We start from the raw sequence: 19601 nt of genomic DNA, 5'->3' as shown, positions 1-19601 counted from the left end.
AATACTAATTGAGTGTATGTAAACTTCTGACCCACTGGGAATGTGAGGAAAGAAATAAAAGCTTAAATAAATAATAATAATCTCTACTATTATTTTGACATTTCACATTCTTAAAATAAATTGGTGATACTAACTGACCTAAGACAGGGAATTTTTACTAGGATTAAATGTCAGGAATTGTGAAAAACAGAGTTTAAATGTATTTGGCTAAGGTGTACGTAAACTTCCGACTTCAATTGTATATTTTGTTTATTTCTACTCCTGTCCTTCCTCTATCCTCAACCTCTCCCATCTATTTCTGATGTCATTCTGGTTTGATTTCTKTTTGCCATATCTTTCAAACTGTGCTCTTTCACAAAAGTTCCTAACCCATAAATGTTTTATGGACACAGTATGTTTTACATTAGTTATCTTGTTATTGTTTGTTGTTATTCGTCCCAACCTTCAACTCCATTCAACCCCTTCCATCTATCTCTTAACACCATCCATATTGGGTTTCTATTTGCCATATATTTTTCAACTGTCCTGTGATGTTTCAGAAAAGTTCTGAACCATTCTATTCTCATTGTTTCTACAGATTGTAAATTGAAAATAAAACTTTTTGCAAAAAATATTATTTTATTGATCAATTGACTATGACTTTTCAGATCGCCCAGTAGAGCTATCTGCAGGGTTACCTCCAGGTAAATATTGCAATTCTTCAGCCATTTCTGGATCTGTGACCAAAAACAAGTTACCAACAGTATGGACAATACCAAAACAAATTATCTAATGATTTTGCCTCTTCGCAGCAAAATCTGCAGAGCTGGGAAGGTTGTATCCGCCATATAAATAACATTATGTTGGTTGCAAGAATTCTGTATAATAATTTAAATTGAAAAATGTTGAATCCGGCGTCGTTTTGCGTATCAGTTCATAGACCATTTGCCATAGAATCGGTATGTCAAAAATCTCTTTTGCAATCTATATGGCACGGCTGTCCATTTTTTGGTCCTTAAATGAAACTGGCATACTTTCTTTAACCAATGAAGGTCTTTAATGCCGGCAGACCATTTCTTTACTTTTTCTTCCTTCCTCTTCCATTTTTGCTGTAATGTTGTAGTTGGTTGTAATTTTGGGTAAAGCAGACATTTCCATATGTTTTTGTTAGCTGTATGTATGACAACTCCACCAGTCCTATGATATAATTCATGAAGATTATACCTTTTTTTGTCGTATATTTGAGTTTTACCACAATATTTGTTGTGTAATTTGTTCTGTCCTTTTCTGGTGGATTAAATTGAAATTGCAACCAATTTTTTGTCTTGTTTTAAAATAGCAATATTTGGGAGATGATTTTKTTTTCAAATGACTGAAAGTGAGAGGTTGTAATCTGAATAAAGTGAGAGGTTGTAATCTGAATAAAGGGAAAAAGGCCTTTCTTGAACACATGGTGAGACATTCTTACTAATTTGCTAGAGAACCAGTTCGGATTTAAGTATAACTTTTGCATGACTGAAGCCTTTATTGCGAGGTCTAATGCTTTAATATTTAAGAATTTCTTTCCTCCAAATTCATATTCATTATATAAATTAGCCTGTTTAATTTTGTCTAACTTGCCGTTCTCAATAAAACTGAAGAAAAAAAAATCTAATAATTTAAAATACTGTGCGCTAGGTGTAGGCAAGACCATAACAAAATATGTAAACTGGGATATGACCAAAGAGTTAATCAGGGTAACTGGGAAATATGACCAAAGAGTTATCAGGGTAAACTGGGAATATGACCAAAGAGTTAATCAGGGTAACTGGGATATGACCAAAGAGTTAATCAGGGTAAACTGGGATATGACCAAAGAGTTAATCAGGGTAAACTGGGATATGACCAAAGAGTTAATCAGGGTAAACTGGGATATGACCAAAGAGTTAATCAGGTAAACTGGGATATGACCAAAGAGTTAATCAGGGTAAACTGGGATATGACAAAGAGTTAATCAGGGTAAACTGGGATATGACCAAAGAGTTAATCAGTAAACTGGAGATATGACCAAAGAGTTAATCAGGGTAAACTGGATAATGACCAAAGAGTTAATAGGGTAAAACTGGGATATGACCAAAGAGTTAATCAGGGTAAACTGGGATATGACCAAAGAGTTAATCAGTGTAAACTGGGATATGACCAAAGAGTTAATCAGTGTAAACTGGGCCTATGACCAAAGAGTTAATCAGGGTGATTTTTCGACAAATAGACAGATATTTACCTTTCCATGGCAGCAAGATCTTATCTATTTCTGTTAACTTTCTATTAAATGTATTAGAGTGAGATCATTTCTTTCTTTCGGGATATGTATACCGAGTATATCCACATCACCATCAGACCATTTTATTGGTAAACTACACGATAGTGTAAAAGTAAAAAAAAATGTGATCCAACACGTAATATAGTACACTCCAGAGAGGTTAGAAAAAGTATCTAGATCCTCTATGAGGCTGTGGAGGGATCCAAATTGTGGATTTAAAAGAAAACATGAATCATCAGCGTACAATGACACCTTTGTTTTTAAGCCCTGGATTTCTAAATGAAAGCTTTACTTAAGCTCTTGGGAAGCAAGAACATTTTAGTGTAATATAAATAGAGGGGAAAATTCAGAAAGGCTGCAGATTCACAGAGAGGAGTGAGTGGTGTGCTGCTGTTCTCAGCACGCTGACAGTCCACAGAGGGGTTACTGGGCCTCCTCTCTGCATTACCATTCACCACTTCCTCAACTCCACATCCAGACACAAAGCTGAGGGTCCTGGAGTTGGCCCAGGAAGCAGCATCCCTGCAGCCTCTCAGCAGAAACAGCTCTGTCAAACTCAGTTAGCCTACCCCCTCAGAGGAGGGCTGCCTCTGCCTGCCTTTCCCTCCATCCCGCAGCAACCGAGGTGCTTTTCACATCAATCCATGCCTCAGTTCAGACGGCCCGGCCGTCAATCCACACAGCAGCAAAGGTAAACAGCCTGGCGCCTCACYAGCAGAGGTCTTCGTTAGTTTGATTACACAGTGAGTGTCTAGGGGCCGAGGAGGGCCGGGGGGAGCAGGGGAGGGCGACCCAGCCTCAGGACTGGGCAGCTTTATTAACGGAAGGTAATTGCATTGAAGCTGTGAGGCAGGCAGGCAGGCAGGCACGTCTTGGTAAGATCTTCTCAAAACCCTCTAGGGTTGTTACTTACTCTCAAAATGAAGGCGACTATAAAGGAGTTGTGTTTTGCTAATAGCAGTAAACAAAAAGGAAACAAGTCATCCCCACGTTGGAGAGGTCAAAGGGGTCGCCAGACTCTGTGCTGAGTGCAGCTATGGTTGTGCATGCCTAGCTGTGAAGTGACTCAGAGCACGGGCAGTCAACTGTATGACAGGCGTGCCTATGGGGGTGCCACCTCAGACAGCACGTTCACAACCTCCACCTCCCCAAGAGAGAATGAGTCGGCATCCTACCCAAAGGGCATGTACCACGTTGTCTCTCTCTCTCTCTCTCTCTCTCTCTCTCTCCTCTCTCGTCTGCTCTCTCTCCTCCTCTCTCTCTCTTCTCTCTTCCTCCCCTCTCTCTCTCCTCTTTATCTCTTGCTTCCCTCTCTCTCTCTCTCTCTCTCTCTCTCTCTCTCTCTCTCTCTCTCTCTCTCTCTCTCCTCCCCTCTTCTCTCTCTCTTTATCTCCTTGCTTCCCTCTCTCTCTCTCTCTCTCTCTCTCTCTCTCTCTCTCTCTCTCTCTCTCTTCTCTCTCTCTCTCTCCTCTCTCTCCTCGCTCTCTCTCTCTCCCTCTTTATCTCTTGCTTCCCTCTCTCTCTCTCTTCGTCCCTTTCACTATCTTTCTCTGTCAAATTGTTTACAAACTTCCACCTCAGATGAACCATCGTGCGATTCCTGCCATGAAAATACAACACATGCCTCCACTACTGTAATCTTAWTACAGATGCTATTATACTTCCGTTGGTGTGAAATCTGCTGCTTCTATGTGGCGTGTGTGTGTGTGTGGTGTGCTATGATACATCTGGTGCTACTGTGGTAAATAAATAGCAACAGAAAAATATTACAAAACAAATATCGATAGACAGAATCCGCCCTTTGCCGGCCCTGTCTTTTGGGGGGAATGATAAGAGACATGCCTTGTTTATCTGAGTCTCTGTACCTGGACCATCTCTGGGCCTCTCTACACACTGACAGACAACTGTGATAGCAGCCTTTTGTTCTGTTAAAAGGACAGCGAGGAGGAGAGGGACGTTTTACAGGGAAATACAGCAAATTGTGCAAATTCAGGAAAAGCATGTGAGATGAGTTGATAGCGACATCAAGGACGTCTTCTCAAAGGATGCCTTCAGATGATCTTTGGCACAGTATTCGTTCCCACGTCCCGCTCCTCAGCCAGTCTGCGATAAACATCTGGGCTCCCCATTATAGCAGTCATTTCAAAGAAGTGCCTGCTACCAGGCACAGGAGTTACGTCTATGATGCTACTGATGTTAGTGGTGAAAAGCAACAAGAGGGCAACAATGGTACCATCTGCTAGAGGCATATTTTTGCAAGCTTCTTCTTTGGCTAAGAGCTTGTTAGAACAACCCAGAGCAATTATAGTACATACTGTCTTTTTGGGATGACATTACATGCCTTTTGGGGCCTCGCGTAGTCCATTAAAATGATTTCTCTTATGTTCCTCCCTACTTTCCCCACCGTTCTCAGAAGATGACTCACAATGTGAGAATATTAGGGTTTGAATTGATGCATGTCTCAATGGTAGTCAGTTTTTGGTGTTTACCTGACTCCCAATTGTAACAGCAAAGCTTAAAAACAAACAATGTTATTTTCTCTAACAGCCAGACAAGAGAATAAGCATGTTTACCCCAGCCCCGCATACAGACAGTGTGTGTTGTGTGTGAACTGTGGGCAGCCCACTCTCCAGCCCTGGCTAGGATCATCCCCTACTGTCATAGTTCCCTTTCTCTGTTTGCCTCCATAATCCAGATTTAATCCTGGGATGTACACACAGCAACGGCTCATGTGCAGAGACTCCCCCACACTCGCCTGGTAGACACACTCGCCCGGTAACTCTCAATACACCCCAGTCCCCACTATTCTCATTTCTCATCTCAATATCCTCTTAAAATGATATTGGAGAGAGAACAGCTCTGTGTTGCAACGTGTGTTTCCCTCACACTACTATAATATAACTTTTATTGTGATACGTAAACTGACACAAAAAGTGGATTGAATAAATTGCCCATTGTTGTGTTTCCTCATAGAATAGAGTACATCTGAGACAATATCCTTTGAGTAACTCCAACTCCCAAACACAAGACTAAAACTGATCTAACAAACTTTGCAGTGTTGGGTTGGACCAGTAGATTGCAGTCTTCAGGATGTTGTCTGTTTGCCTCTGCCTTTCTGACTACCGTGTGTTACAATAACAGGCCTGTAGTCTAATGGAGCAGACTATAAGACCGGGTTAGCTAGATGCTACCATGGTACATCTGGATAATGTTCCAGTGAGCTCAACCATCCAGACCCCACATCTCACTGAGCATGACAGGGTCTAACCCTCAGCTCCTCTGATTACCATCCTCTCTCTGATTGGCACTGAACCATTTCACCTGCACACAATTCAGGGAGGAGTTGATTGAAAATAACAAACTCACTGATACTTGTTTTGTCTCTTTCACAACATGACAAACAAGAGCTGAATATGTCATCGCCAAGTAAAATAACAGTCTGTGTATCGGATCTTGGAAAAGTTCAAATAAATAAATAACATGCAAAATGCTCCATCAACGAAACATTGTGCATGTGCGTTTCTCTCCAGACTAGAAACTATAATAGAATCTGTGTCTGCTGTGAGTGTGAATCTGAGCCTGCCCTTGCTGAGGCGTAGTGTGTCTCCAGAGGCGATGGGGTGAGGCCATCTGTGTGATGATTGGCCATCCCTATTCTCGCCGCATCTCTCCTGTGACTGACTGACGGGGTGTCATCTGCCATTCAAATGACAGCTCAGAACAGCAGAATATCTCGTCGGCCAGGAGACGTCAGTCTGTTCCATTGTGGCAGAGGACAGGGGCCTCGCTTGATGTGACAAGATTGGATTTCTCCGATAACACGCTGCCGACATAGGGCTGATAACACGCTGCCGACATAGGGCTAGATGCATGGAGAGTCAGACAGAAAGACCCTGAGGGCACACACGCACACTGCCCCCTGGGCAAAAACTGGCAGAAGCAACATTGTTTCCACGTCATTTCAACTCCCAAAAAACATGATGATGTTGAACCAACGTGGAAAACTGATTGGATTTGTAAAAAGTCATTAACGTAAGGACATTTTGTATTTTTTCACCCTACTTTTAACCTAAATCCAATGACATGGTGTTGATTTTACGTTGAATTCCAGGCTGCATTGTCCCGCTCCAGAGGCGCCACSTAAGTGGGCCAAGACTAAGGTGGAGCGGGGTCCACGTCCCGCACCAGAGCCGCCACCGCGGATAGATGCCCACCCAGACCCTCCCCTATAGGTTTAGGTTTTGCGGCCGGAGTCCGCACCTTTGTGGGGGGGGGGGTACTGTCACGCCCTGACGTTAGAGATTTTATGTCTCTATTTTGGTTGGTCAGGGCGTGAGTTGGGGTGGGCATTCTATGTGTTTTTTCTATGTTTTCTATTTATATGTGTTTGGCCTGGTATGGTTCCCAATCAGAGGCAGCTGTCTATCGTTGTCTCTGATTGAGAACCATACTTAGGTAGCCTTTTCCCACCTGTGGTTTGTGGGTAGTTGTTTTCTGTTTTGTGTGTATTACCTGACAGAACTGTTTCGTTTTCGTTCTTCCTCATTGTTATTTTGTTTAGTGTTCAGTTTTGATAAAATTTATAACATGAACACTTACCACGCTGCGTTTTGGTCACTTTCTTCCCAGGACGATCGTTACAGAACTACCCACCACCAAAGGACCAAGCAGCGTGGTGGAAGGGGACTCCTGGACATGGGAGGAAATCTTGGACGGCAAGGGACCCTGGGCACAGCCGGGAGAGTATCGCCGTCCGAAAGAGGAGCTGGAGGCAGCTAGAGCGGAGCGGCGACACTACGAGGAGTTGGCTCGAGGAAACGTGCACGAGAGGCAGCCCCAGACCTGAGCCAACTCCCCGTGCTTACCGTGGCGAGCGTCGTACTGGTCAGGCACCGTGTTATGCGGTGGAGCGCACGGTGTCTCCAGTACGTGTTCTTAGCCCGGTGCGCTATATCCCAACTTCTCGCATCGGCCGGGCTAGAGTGGGCATCGAGCCAGGACGGAGTGTGCCAGCCTTGCTCTCCAGACCTCCAGTACATGTCTACGGCCCAGGATATCCTGCGCCGGCTCTGCGCACTGTGTCTCCAGTGCGTCTGCACAGCCCAGTGCGTCCTGTGCCTGCGCCCCGCACGTGCAGGGCCAAAGTCACCATCCAGCCAGGACGGGTTGTGCAGGCTCTTTGCTCGAGACCTCCAGCGCATCTCCACGGCCCAGTGTATCCGGTGCCTCGGCCAAGGACAAGGCCTCCTGCATGTCTCCCCAGCCTGGTGAGTCCTGTGCCTGTGCTAAGCCCTAACCCTCCTGCATGTCTCCCCAGCCTGGTGAGTCCTGTGCCTTCTCCAGGAGCCAGGCCTCCTGTGTGTCTCTCCACTCCAGTGACGATCCATGGCAAGAAGCCTCCAGTGATGATCCATGGCACGAAGCCTCCAGTGATAATCCATGGCACAAAGCCTCCAGTGATGATCCATGGCACGAAGCCTCCAGTGATGATCGCACGGCGGAAGCCTCCAGTGATAATCCATGGCAAGAAGCCTCAGTGATGATCCTTGGCATGAAGCCCTCCAGTGAGGAGTTATGACACGAGGCCTCCATCGAGGCGCGTCAGTCCCAGAGCCTCCAGCGATGCCCTTCAGTCTGAGCCTCAGTCGACAGCTTCAGTCCGGAGCCTCCAGCGTCGCCTCTAGTCCGGAGCGCTTCAGCGACCCCTCTAGGTCGGAGCCTCCAGGCGCCCTGTGAGCCTCGCGCGGCTTCAGTCCTGAGCAGCCAGAGTCTCCCTCCTGTTCCGGAGCAGCCAGCGTCGCCCTCTGTCGAGCCTCCAGTGACGGCTTTCAGTCCAGATGCAGCCAAGTCTCCCCTCCTGTCCGAGCAAGCCAGCGTCGCCCTCTTGCTGTCCGAAGACCCTCCAGTGCCGGGCTTCAGTCAGAGCAAGCAGAGTCGCCCTCACTGTCCGCAGCCTCCAGTGACGGGCTTCAGTCCAGAGCAGCCAGAAGTCGCCTCCTTCCGGAGACAGCGCAGCGTCGCCTCTCTGTCCGGAGCAGCAGCGTCGCTCCTCCTAGTCCGGAGCAGCCAGAGTCGCCCTCACTGTCCGAAAGCCTCCAGTGGCGGCTTCAGTCCAGAGCAGCAGAGTCGCCTCCTGTCGGAGCAGCCAGAGTCGCCCTCCTGTCCGGAGCAGCCAGAGTTGCCCTCCTGTCCGGAGCAGCAGAGTGCCCTCCTGTCCGGAGCACGCGCGAGGGTCCCCCAGTCCGGGGTCGGCGGCAAGGGTCCCGTCCGACCAAGAGCGCCACCGTGGATAGATACGCACCCAGACCCTCCCCTATAGGTTTAGGTTTTGGCGGAGTCCGCACCTTGTGGGGGGGGGGTACTGTCAGCCCTGACGTTAGAGATTTATGTCTCTATTTTGGTTGGTCAGGGCGTGAGTTGGGTGGGCATTCTATGTGTTTTTCTATGTTTTCTATTTATATGTGTTTGGCCTGGTATGGTTCCCAATCAGAGCAGCTGTCTATCGTTGTCTTCTGATTGGAGAACATACTTAGGTAGCCTTTTCCCACCTGTGGTTTGTGGGTAGTTGTTTTCTGTTTTGTGTGTATTACCTGACAGAACTGTTTCGTTTTCGTTCTTCCTCGTTGTTATTTTGTTTAGTGTTCAGTTTTGATAAAATTTATAACATGAATACTTACCACGCTGCGTTTTGGTCACCTTCTTCCCAGGACGATCGTTACATGCATCACATCCGGCCGTGATTGGGAGTACCATAGGGCGGCGCACAATTGGCTCAGCGTCGTCCGGGCTTGGCTGGGGTAGGCCGTCATTGTAAATAAGAATTTGTTCTTAACTGACTTACCTAGTGAAATAAAGGCTAAATAAATAAAAAAATAATAACAATTATTCAATTTAGCTGAAAACTCAAGCATTCATACACGCATGCATGCATACTAGCCTACATACACACCTGTGCATAGATACACACTGACCTACACACACTTTATCCATCCATATGTTGCTTTGTAAATTGCAATATTTTCTGAACAGTGAATAAATCATAACAGATGAAAAAATAAATATGCAAGAGTACAGGATTTACCATCAAGGTCAGGCTTGTTCGATAGAGTGATGTTCTTGTCTCGACTTTAGGAAATCACACTGCAGTAATACGTCAGAAGGTAAATTGCTGACTAAATTGTATTGAGTGAATTATTGACAAGGTCTACAGCTAATAATTATGGCTCCAACAAGCACATTAAAACCAATGATCTATGAACTGTACAGATATTACAATTACAATATACATGTAGAGGTGTAGCCTGAGTGGTGGTCTGATCTACACACACCAACCAGATAGCCTAACTTCTCTATGTTATTTGGGTGTTGGGCGGGATTGGAAAAATAACACACTCACATACATGTATCATTGAATACCAAAAGCAGTGGCGAGTGAAAAATTATAAAACAAACCAATGTCTCCAAGCCGTTCTCCCTTCCCTCTGTCTTCTACCTGTGAATCATCTAGCTTGAGAAAATAAAAACACACATACATTTACTTGGAGAGCCATCCACTCAAAGCCAGGTCCCTGAAGTGAAGTAGGCTGATCACATTCACATGCAAGTGCTCCACAAGGAACTGCAGATAGATAATACATTTTAAACATGGCTGGAGAGAAGAGTAGTATTTCACATACGCTATAATCACACCAGCCTTCAAGGCAGCTTTTTCTCTGTCTTCCAATGCATTGGCAATGTGCAGGGAGAGGGAGCTTCAGCACACAGACATTTAGCACTGTCTGTCTGTCTCGCTGTTCGTCAGAGCTGCTGGCGCTGGCTGAGCAGAATGGCTATATACACCAGGCTTTCATCTCACCACACACATACAATCCTCTCAGCTACAGTGGCCGCTCTACAGAAATACAGGCTGTGGCTGTCCTGGGAGTGTGTGGTTTTGTTTCAGTGTGAATGATGTGAGAAGGGTGGGTAGTCCAAGGAAAATTGATTGGTTTGTTTATGATTGGTTTGTTATTTACAAGTACAACAAAATGGACTTTTAGCCAATGCGGRCATATTACATAATATATTGAATCAGTTAACCAAAAGAAAGGTAAAACAATAGGTAAACTCAGTGATGAAAACCTTCATAAATGAATGAAAGAGATGATATAATGACTGAATGCACACAATACAGCTCTTTACGTTTTTATTTGATCAACAACAACGAGGGACACAGGAGTCCTCAGCTGGGCTTTGGCCTCATTATAGCCTCATAAAGACAGAAAGCCTTGGGCTCGTCTGGCACCACATGACCACCTTCAGCTGAGTAGGCAACATCCACTTTTCAGGGGAAAAGGTAGACAGCCTAGGACACGGCTTCTGCTTTTGGACGCGCGCCTCGCTGTTTACAGTCCCAGTGAAACATATTGTATAGCAGCTAGCTATGGCACGTTTGCTAGCTGGCTCTCTGAAGTTGTTTCCAACTGGAATTGTGATACTCCATCTTAACTCCTCCTCCACATTTACAAGAAAGTGCAGAAGAGAACCTCCCCCGACAGTTTTTTCCTTTCTCGTCATGACCAGAATATGGAGCATGTAGTTTCAGGCATTTCTTTTACGCCTGCTACGTTAGGTTACCACAGGACGGATTTAACCTGGAAAAAGCCCAACAGACCAATCAATGTGAGGGCCTAACAGAGATCCGGCTCCTCTGCTAACTAATCGAAAGAGGAGCGTCCTAATTACAGGCCACTCACTGCACAGTCTGCACTGACAGAACAGAACAGAACAGTCTGCACTGACAGAACAGAACAGAACAGTCTGCACTGACAGAACAGAACAGAACAGTCTGCACTGACAAACAGAACAAAACAGTCTGCACTGACAGAACAGAAACAGAACAGTCTGCACTGACAGAACAGAACAGAACAGTCTGCACTGACAGAACAGAACAGAACAGTCTGCACTGACAGAACAGAAACAGACAGTCTGCACTGACAGAACAGAACAGAACAGTCTGCACTGACAGAACAAAACAGAACAGTCTGCACTGACAGAACAGAACAAAACAGTCTGCCACTGACAGAAACAGAACAGAACAGTCTGCACTGACAGAACAGAACGAACAGTCTGCACTGACAGAACAGAACAGACAGTCTGCACTGACAAACAAAACAGAACAGTCTGCACTGACAGAACAGAACAGAACAGTCCACTGACAAACAGAACAGAACAGTCTGCACTGACAGAACAGAACAGAACAGTCTGACTGACAGAACAGAACAGAACAGTCTGCACTGACAGAACAGAACAAACACTGCACGACAGAACAGAACAGGACAGTCTGCACTGACAGAACAGAACAGAACAGTCTGCACTGACAGAACAGAACAGAACAGTCTGCACTGACAGAACAGAACAAGCACGAACAGACACAGAACAGACAGTCTGCACTGACAGAACAGAACAGGACAGTCTGCACTGACAGAACAGAACAGGACATCTGCACTGACAGAACAGACAGAACAGTCTGCACTGACAGAACAGAACAGTCTGCACTACAACAGAACAGAACAGAACATCTGCACTGACAGACAGAACAGAACAGAACAGAACAGGACAGTCTGCACTGACAGAACAGAACAGACAGTCTGCACTGACAGAACAGAACAGAAAGTCGCACTGACAGAACAGAACAGTCTGCACTGAAACAGAACAAGACAACAGAACAGTCTGCACTGACAGAAAGAACAGAACAGAACAAACAGAACAGAACAGAACAGAAACAGTCTGCACTGACAACGAACAGAACAGAAACAGTCTGCACTGACACAGAACAGAACAGAACAAAACAGAACAGAACAGAACAGAACAAAGTCTGCACTGACAGAACAGAACAGAAAGGAACAGAACAGAACAGAACAGAACAGAACAGAACAGAACAGAACAGAACAGAACAGTCTGCCCCGTGGTTCCCCTGAGCGACAATGTTCAATATTTCTGACATGGCAGCAGATGTGAAAACCTCTCAATTATACATGCGGCAGGATTCTCTGGGATCATGGTTAAATACCTCTCAACACAGGGATGAGATGTTCACAACCACGACCACAACCACATCATAGCCCTGTTGGTAGGAAGAGTGCTAGGAGGTAAATGGCAGGAACCGAGTGGCACTCTTCTATAACAGAAAAGCCCAGCAAACCTACACAGGGGACAACAACACAATCAATATATAGATATGTAGCAAGAAGTAGTATGAAGTTGGAAATAAACTAAAAGGTTTTATTTTCCTAAGATTAGGATTGGATGGATAAGCCTCCACTGGACTGCCTGCTATTCAGGGAAGAAAGCTCTTCTGCAATGGTCAATCAGTTTGAGATAACAGCCTGAATTGTTTTGTACTTGCACAGCAATATCTACAGAAAACACATCACCAAAATCTAATATTCTGCTTTATCCGATTGCAATCGTTGTCTGAATGCGTACCTGTGCAAGTGTGTGCAGCTTCGGTTGTGTGTGTTTGCTTATGTGTGTGTCCTTTAAACTGCCTCCTTTAAACAAATCACAGAAAGGTTCTCCTAAAATGGAATTAGTTTTGTGAGGGGGAGTGATTGGAGTGAGCTTTTTTAGTAGTCAGGCTGAATTTCGTAGTCAGCTCCCATGGCTGGTGTGGTAAAAAAAAAGAAATCTGCCATCTGAGTCAATGTAGGACACCACAAAGTGTGGTAGTATTTAGCTAGCTTGTCTGAAAAAGCAAAGTGCGTAAGTCAGACACACTACCAATACCATTGTGTTTGGCTTTGCCCATTTTCAATTACTTGTGAAGCTGCTATCCCCTTCCTWGATCTATCCACAACATCATTATCTCACTCTGCTACTTACAATATGTTTACCCTTCCTGATGAATTCAATTACATCTTTTCAGAGGAAATTACTGTGGGGGTGGCCCTGCCTGGCTGAGGTCAACGCTGGCTGTGAATASTAAAGCTACTCCTCCAAACACATTACACAGGCTATTACCTGTTGCCTTCCACACGGTGCTACCCAGCCGAGCTAGGGCCTCTGTGCCAGCCCAGATGAAGTGCTTTCTAGATGGGATCTGGCATTCAGAACAGGGGGAAGAGAGCTGGAGCTATCCCTGGGCCTAATTGTTTCAGAGAGCCAGCTCCTCTGCAGCCCAAGCACACGCCACTCCTGATTAGAGAGGTGTGTACGCAGCCTGGCAGAGCGTGAACACTGGGGTGGGGAACTGGGGGAGGGGCTCACCACACTGACTGTTTTTTTTGTGGGACAGTGATTGTAGGATTGATAAGGCAAAAGGCCCAAGGGACGGCAGCTAAAAGCTCAGCCCACTCTGCTCTGCCTTGACGAGGTAGCAGCAGGCAGCACTCTATTCAGCTGAGAGATGGAGGTCAGAGGTCAAATGGAGGTGGACACGAGAGGCAGAGAGGGAGGGAGAATCCACTTAATCTACATTGCCACTGATGTTGGCGAGTCACGTTTTTTCAATCCCTGACCCTCTCTTAACCGCTTCTTGCCTCGACCCTCTCTGTTGAGGGTGATATATCATAAAAGGATTGGCTGTGAGTGATGGGATCCGCCTCTGAAGAGATTTCTTATTTCCATCGCTGCACGCATGGCCCGGGTGAAATGGGCTGCGGTCGGTGTGAACCCTCTAAATGTGCTTCACCCCACTGGAGATTYCCAGGAGAGTGACGAGAGGAACCATCACGATCTGAAAACGGATGATAAGTCCTCCTGAAGAACCTGCTCATCAAATCCTTATCTATCACCAAAGAGCCATACCCAGGGCCACTTAGAGTGAAGCAATGGTAAACAGCCATGAAAGGTTCCATGCTTTTCTCTAAGCTAAGGTTTTGACGACTAAAGCAACCCCTTATTTATACAAGAACAACGGAATTAATTCTACATTGAGTACATACAGCAACAAAATGTCAAATAGAGAAAATCATTGCAGGGTAAAATGTAAATGAATTCAGAGATTATTTTAACAAGATATTTACAGAATAGTTTCCACAAAAATATAAACCTTTTAAACCACATTTAAAAAAGATGATGACTGACATTACAATGCATGTGACATACTGTAAGAGCAGAAAGCCTTATCAGYTGGAGAGCTGACAAATGGCAGCATAAAGCCAGGTTATATGCTCCACCTGGTAGGCCGAGAGAGGCAGAAAGGCAGAGAAGCAGGGAACGGCACTGTCAGGCGCCAAGCCCGGAAAAGGGGTCATTCTGGCATAATGACTCTCATTTACAATTGACAAGCTGAAGGAAAGCGAAACTAATTATGACAGCGTGCAGATGCTGAATGGCCCTTGATGAAGTTAATCACCAGTAATCCAGAAAACAGGTGTTGAACATTTTCTATCCCCTCCTCTGAAATTACAGGATGATCAGAATTCAAGAACGTGCAGTATAATTGAATGGGACGTCTGCTGCCTGCCTGTGTGCCACACACTCCCACCACCTTCCTAAAAACGCTGTGAGGAAACGATTACTCCGGATCACAAAGAATGACAGGCTTTCTCTCCTCGCTCTAAAATGAGGTGGGGGTGTCACTCATTTATCTCAAATGCTCCATCCGTGACTAAGTTGATGGTGGCTTTATGAATTTTTTTTAGGCTATAGACTGAATGACTGCATGCTATCGATTAAGAGTACATCAACTTACATAAGCTTGTAATTCTATTGAGAAATTGTCAATATTTGATTTTCTATGTTGTCTACAGTACATCTATCTGAAAGTGGAACTAGCTACCCCCACCCTGTCTCAATATCAAGCTCCCACAAAACTTGGGGAGGATAACTGTGTCCCCAAGAGCAAAAATAAAATATGGACTTTTAGTGAAAACCTCTGTCGTGCAATTTAAATTAATTTGCAATTCTTAGAGTAATAAGTACCTGTTTCCAGGCATATTCCAGCCCCTGAACCCCCATCTAGCACAAACCATGGGTAATAATCCTTCATTCTTCCACAACACAGCTCTGTTGAATGGCTCATTATTCTAATCATAGACTTTCATCTTTAGTACAATATTCAAACRAACAGTGGCGTGTCAAGGAGAGCTCCATCAACCAGGAGGGGCTCGTAATTGATTTAATGAGCTGCAGGATACATAAAACATCCCCAAACTCAATCTCCTAGATCCCACCCTGCACATGTTAGCACATTCAGATAATGTGGGACACTGTACAGAGATAATGGGCTCCGAATTACTGTGAAAATGTTGGAAACACAAACTACTACTACAAACCAAGATATCCAAAGAAAGAATGGGAAATCGTTTGTGTGTGTGTGTGTGTGTGTGTGTGTGTGCGTGCGTGCGTGCGTATTGTAGAGAGCATGAATAGCATGCATGATAGCCGCTCTTTAAAGACAAAGGAGAAAGGTGAAAGGTCAGACCTTAAAATAGCTTAAGATAGATAGTGATCACTGAGCAGTAATTACCCTGTCAAGATGAATACCATTCCATTGTATTTCAAGGTGTTAAGCAATTTGTCTCTAGCCAAAGCTTTGAATCCAGGCTGACATCAGCCATACAAAGAAAAGTGAAGCAAGGCTTGGTTTTCTGCTCCGTGAAAGTCTGATGCATTAAAAACATTGCTCAAGTTTACACAGAAAAAAACACCACAAGGGCACATTTACATCGCTGATTGTTATTATTAAATATCTTCAGCCTTGAATGCACTAATGGAAACTATCAAAGGTACTTTGCTCTAACAAAAATACTGTGTGCATTTTGTTCCTTCTTCCAGGAGTGTTCAGCGGTGAGCGAGGGATGCTGGTCAGCTGGTGTGTTTACGGGGAGGCTGTTGTAATTCTTTAAGCAGTCAGCAATGAATTGATCTCATACTAAGCACTATGGGCTGTCACGACACAGAGAAGTTGTTGTTTACTTGATGCTTCGTCGTTAGGCCTAAATAATGCAGTCATAATAATGACTCAACATATGACATAAACAGTTATGCCTGGTGTCAGCTGACAGCTACTGTAACTTCATATCATGTCTTTAACTGTTATTTTTTTAATGTAATTGGTCAGCTGAATCGGTCAACCAAATCAATGGCTTGTATCATGACAGTGTAGTCAGTTGTCATAATTTGACACCAGGAGTGAAGACTTTTTTATTAAATCTAGTTATATAAGTATTTATTGGTCTGTCATCATCTGTGAATAAAGGGAACGTACACAACACATTATGCCGATGAGAAATCAGTGTATGACATTGAAATACCCCTTGAACATATTGGTCTACTGTACCGGATGACTGCAATAGAGAGTGGGAAAGCTGTTGACGCAGACTGTCGGCCTGTTTATACACTCTCACAGTTAGTACTCTATACGCAATCCTCTAAGCTCCTTAGACAAATAGCTAATGGTTTCACACAAAGGGGAATTTGCAATTCATAGGGTCTTATTCATAAAGTATTTGATGGGATCTCTGTGTAGAGAGCCTGAACAGTGCATGGCATGAGTTATTTACATGACATTATGGATACAGAATAAATTGCATGTCTCATGATGCATAGACTGGCTCAGATGAAGTTCATGTCAGTCTACAGTATCGATCCAGTTTCTATGAAAAATAAACGATGACTGAAAAACTAAACTCATAGATCTGCAGGTGAAAGCAAAGAGGTTAAATATTCACTTGCTCAGAGGCAAAAGGAAAAAATGATGTGGTTTCTCATAATCATAGGGATGACTATTGTGGAGAGAAAATAGTAGACTAGCCTAAATTGGTTTAGGACATTTAAAAGTCACATAATTGAATAAAGATTGGGATATTGTTTACAGACTACAAAGTTCGAGTGACATGGCTTTATAAAATTGTGTGGACAGAACATAAATAACTGAGACCATTGCACCTAAAAAAAWATATATATTTGTTTTAAAGACCGTTGCACTGTGCAATGGGTAGAGGCGCTTCCCGCTGTAGCACTCAACTGTGTCAAACAGCTCGGTCAGTAATCTCCATCTTCCTGAGGATTAGAATCTTATTCACCGTCTGCCACATGGACCATCTCACACAAATAGTAAAGGTCTGCGCACCCCGGTGTTGCGTAAAATGTTGTTCTAGGCTACTCCTAATTSTATGCTACATTATTGAATATGACTTTTCATTGATGTTTCTTAACCAGAAAGGCAGTATTGTATGCCATAATTATTATATACCATTACAGTTGTTCTTGGAATCCGGTTGTCAAAAACCAAAACAAACGTGTTGTGATAGAGTACAAAGTAGACTCCTAAAATGTTTTTTACAAACCCCTTGCCCATTTTAATGAATCAAGCAATATGATCAGTAACTATGTTAATTGAGAGTGTATGTTATGTTTGGTGCAATATTTGCATTTGTATTCCATATATTTACAGCATATATTTATTTATTAACTAAGGGCATGCTTAACTTTTGTTCCATGTGTTTGTTATGACTAAGTAGAGCTCTAAGCTTGATTAAATGTATATAATGATGCAAACACAGCCAGTGAAACATTTTTAAATATTACATCATGTTTTAAAGGAATTAAGTAACGTAAGTCCCTGTGACGTTTTCTTTCTGCTTCCAAGTACTAAGGGCTTTTGGGGGATTTTACTTTATTGTAGACAGACCGGGATGCATGCGAGGATATCAGGGACAGAATACAGATCCTTGTCCTTAATGGACTTATGCATATAAATATAGAATTATACTAAGAGCACAAACACACTTGTAGATCTGGTGCCAGGAACAGTTGATACCGTACGCGGAGCCGTAGGGGCTGATATCGCAAATAGTCTACTATCGTAGCAGACTGACATTAAAACGTAGTCATTTTCTCCAGAACTCCACGTAGGACTGAATCTATTTCTTACCTTGCCCATGTATGCTTGTCACCGCAGCAGCGAGAACCAACACCGTAAAGATGACGTGTAATTGGTCGTCTCTTCTTATACACATGTCTACTGAAGTCGAAGTCGCTCTCTGCTCACAGAATACGTCCTTGTATTAAATACTTTCCAGAGCAAAATAAGCAAACGTATGAATAAAATGTCCGTGAGGTCTGTGAAACACAGAGAAAGCCGTGCTGCTTTTGCACTTATTTAGCAAGTCGCGCAATAAGCAGATCTGACAAGAATCAACTGAAACGCAGAGCCCGTTTAATTGTAACGCTCAGTAAACAGATTCCTGGCTCTCTGTGCTGTCAGCACCGTCAAGACAGCTAATACGCTGCTGACGCTTCAGCACCATGGACAGCTCCTAGCGTCAGCAAACGGTACAACTTCCGCCCCGAGGAAAAGTTACTACTCCGTATAGGACTGGGCATTTCAAATGCGCAACAAATCACATTCCACATAGATATTTCAACTTTTTCAATGACTCTGGCATGTATGCATGCATGTTATTGCTAGAATTTTGAGAACTCGATGATCAGCATATATCAAAACTAAAAAGTGAGCAATAGCTACATTTCAGTGTTTGTTATAATTTAAATCAGTTACTGTTAACAAMAAGGGAATAGTGTTTTATATAACTCACATAACAACGTATTTTCTGTCATCATGCATTCACTGAATACTAAAAAGGGCAACCAACAGTATAGGGAAAGTTCATCAATTGTGTAGAACAATCATGAATTATAAAGCATTGTTGGTGGTTAAACCCCTGTAGCCTCGTCTTGATGGACAGTAGCAATAATGAAATAGTGACGAAATTCTGCATTATAAATCAACTTGCCTGAGCCTCATGCACACTGTGGTATTGAAGTAGTCGTATCGCCTTTGTACAATAGTTCACTAGGTACTTATTTTCATGCTCCTATGGTGAGATGGGTATATTTCCATGTGTGTCTGTTTAAAGCACCTCTAGCCTGACTCTGGTTCACAAGCTGAATCGTGGATTAACACATCCGAGTGTGAATCTCACCTTGATGGTATTGAGCTATGACACCACATGGATTGCATCATTACAATGCATATGATGTACTCACTCAGCCTCAGTGCTCCCACCTAATGTATTAGTAACCATGTGCCTGCACATAAAGTAGTGCAGGGACGGAAATGGTGTGCATACCGTTACAGGTAGTCGGTCCATCATGCAAGATAGCGCAGGAGAAAAACCATTCACAAGAACAAAGAAACGGAGAGGAAGACAAGACTGGGAAGCAGGAACTACAGGATAACAGGGCGCAAACAGGACCCATCGTATTTAATGTACCAGGAACGCAAGTTATTGTTATTTCAGCATCATGCCTAACTGGAGACATATTAAACCAATTTAAGCCATAATGTACATGGAGCTACATGTTTTTCCTCTTTCTGGTAGCTGTTCCACAG

General features: G+C 43.9%; 1 protein-coding gene across 6 annotated transcripts in view; it reads right to left on the bottom strand.

Moving 5' to 3' along the window:
• Positions 1-18477, bottom strand: part of LOC111950797 (seizure protein 6-like) — a 249655-nt gene extending 231178 nt beyond the window's left edge. For all 6 annotated transcript variants that reach the window (XR_011473977.1, XM_023968695.2, XM_023968690.2 and 3 more), the window contains exon 1: positions 18141-18477. Coding sequence is in view for 5 of the 6 variants with exons in the window: in XM_023968695.2 (XP_023824463.1) it covers positions 18141-18225 (85 nt within the window). In the remaining variant the exon portion in view is untranslated. The remainder of the gene's footprint in view (positions 1-18140) is intronic.
• Between the last annotated feature and the right edge of the window lie 1124 nt (positions 18478-19601).

This window comes from Salvelinus sp. IW2-2015, linkage group LG23 (genome assembly GCF_002910315.2).
Source record: "Salvelinus sp. IW2-2015 linkage group LG23, ASM291031v2, whole genome shotgun sequence".
Taxonomy (NCBI): Eukaryota; Metazoa; Chordata; class Actinopteri; order Salmoniformes; family Salmonidae; genus Salvelinus; species Salvelinus sp. IW2-2015.
Note: the sequence above shows the minus strand (reverse complement) of the source record. Positions and strands in the feature narration are given on the sequence as shown.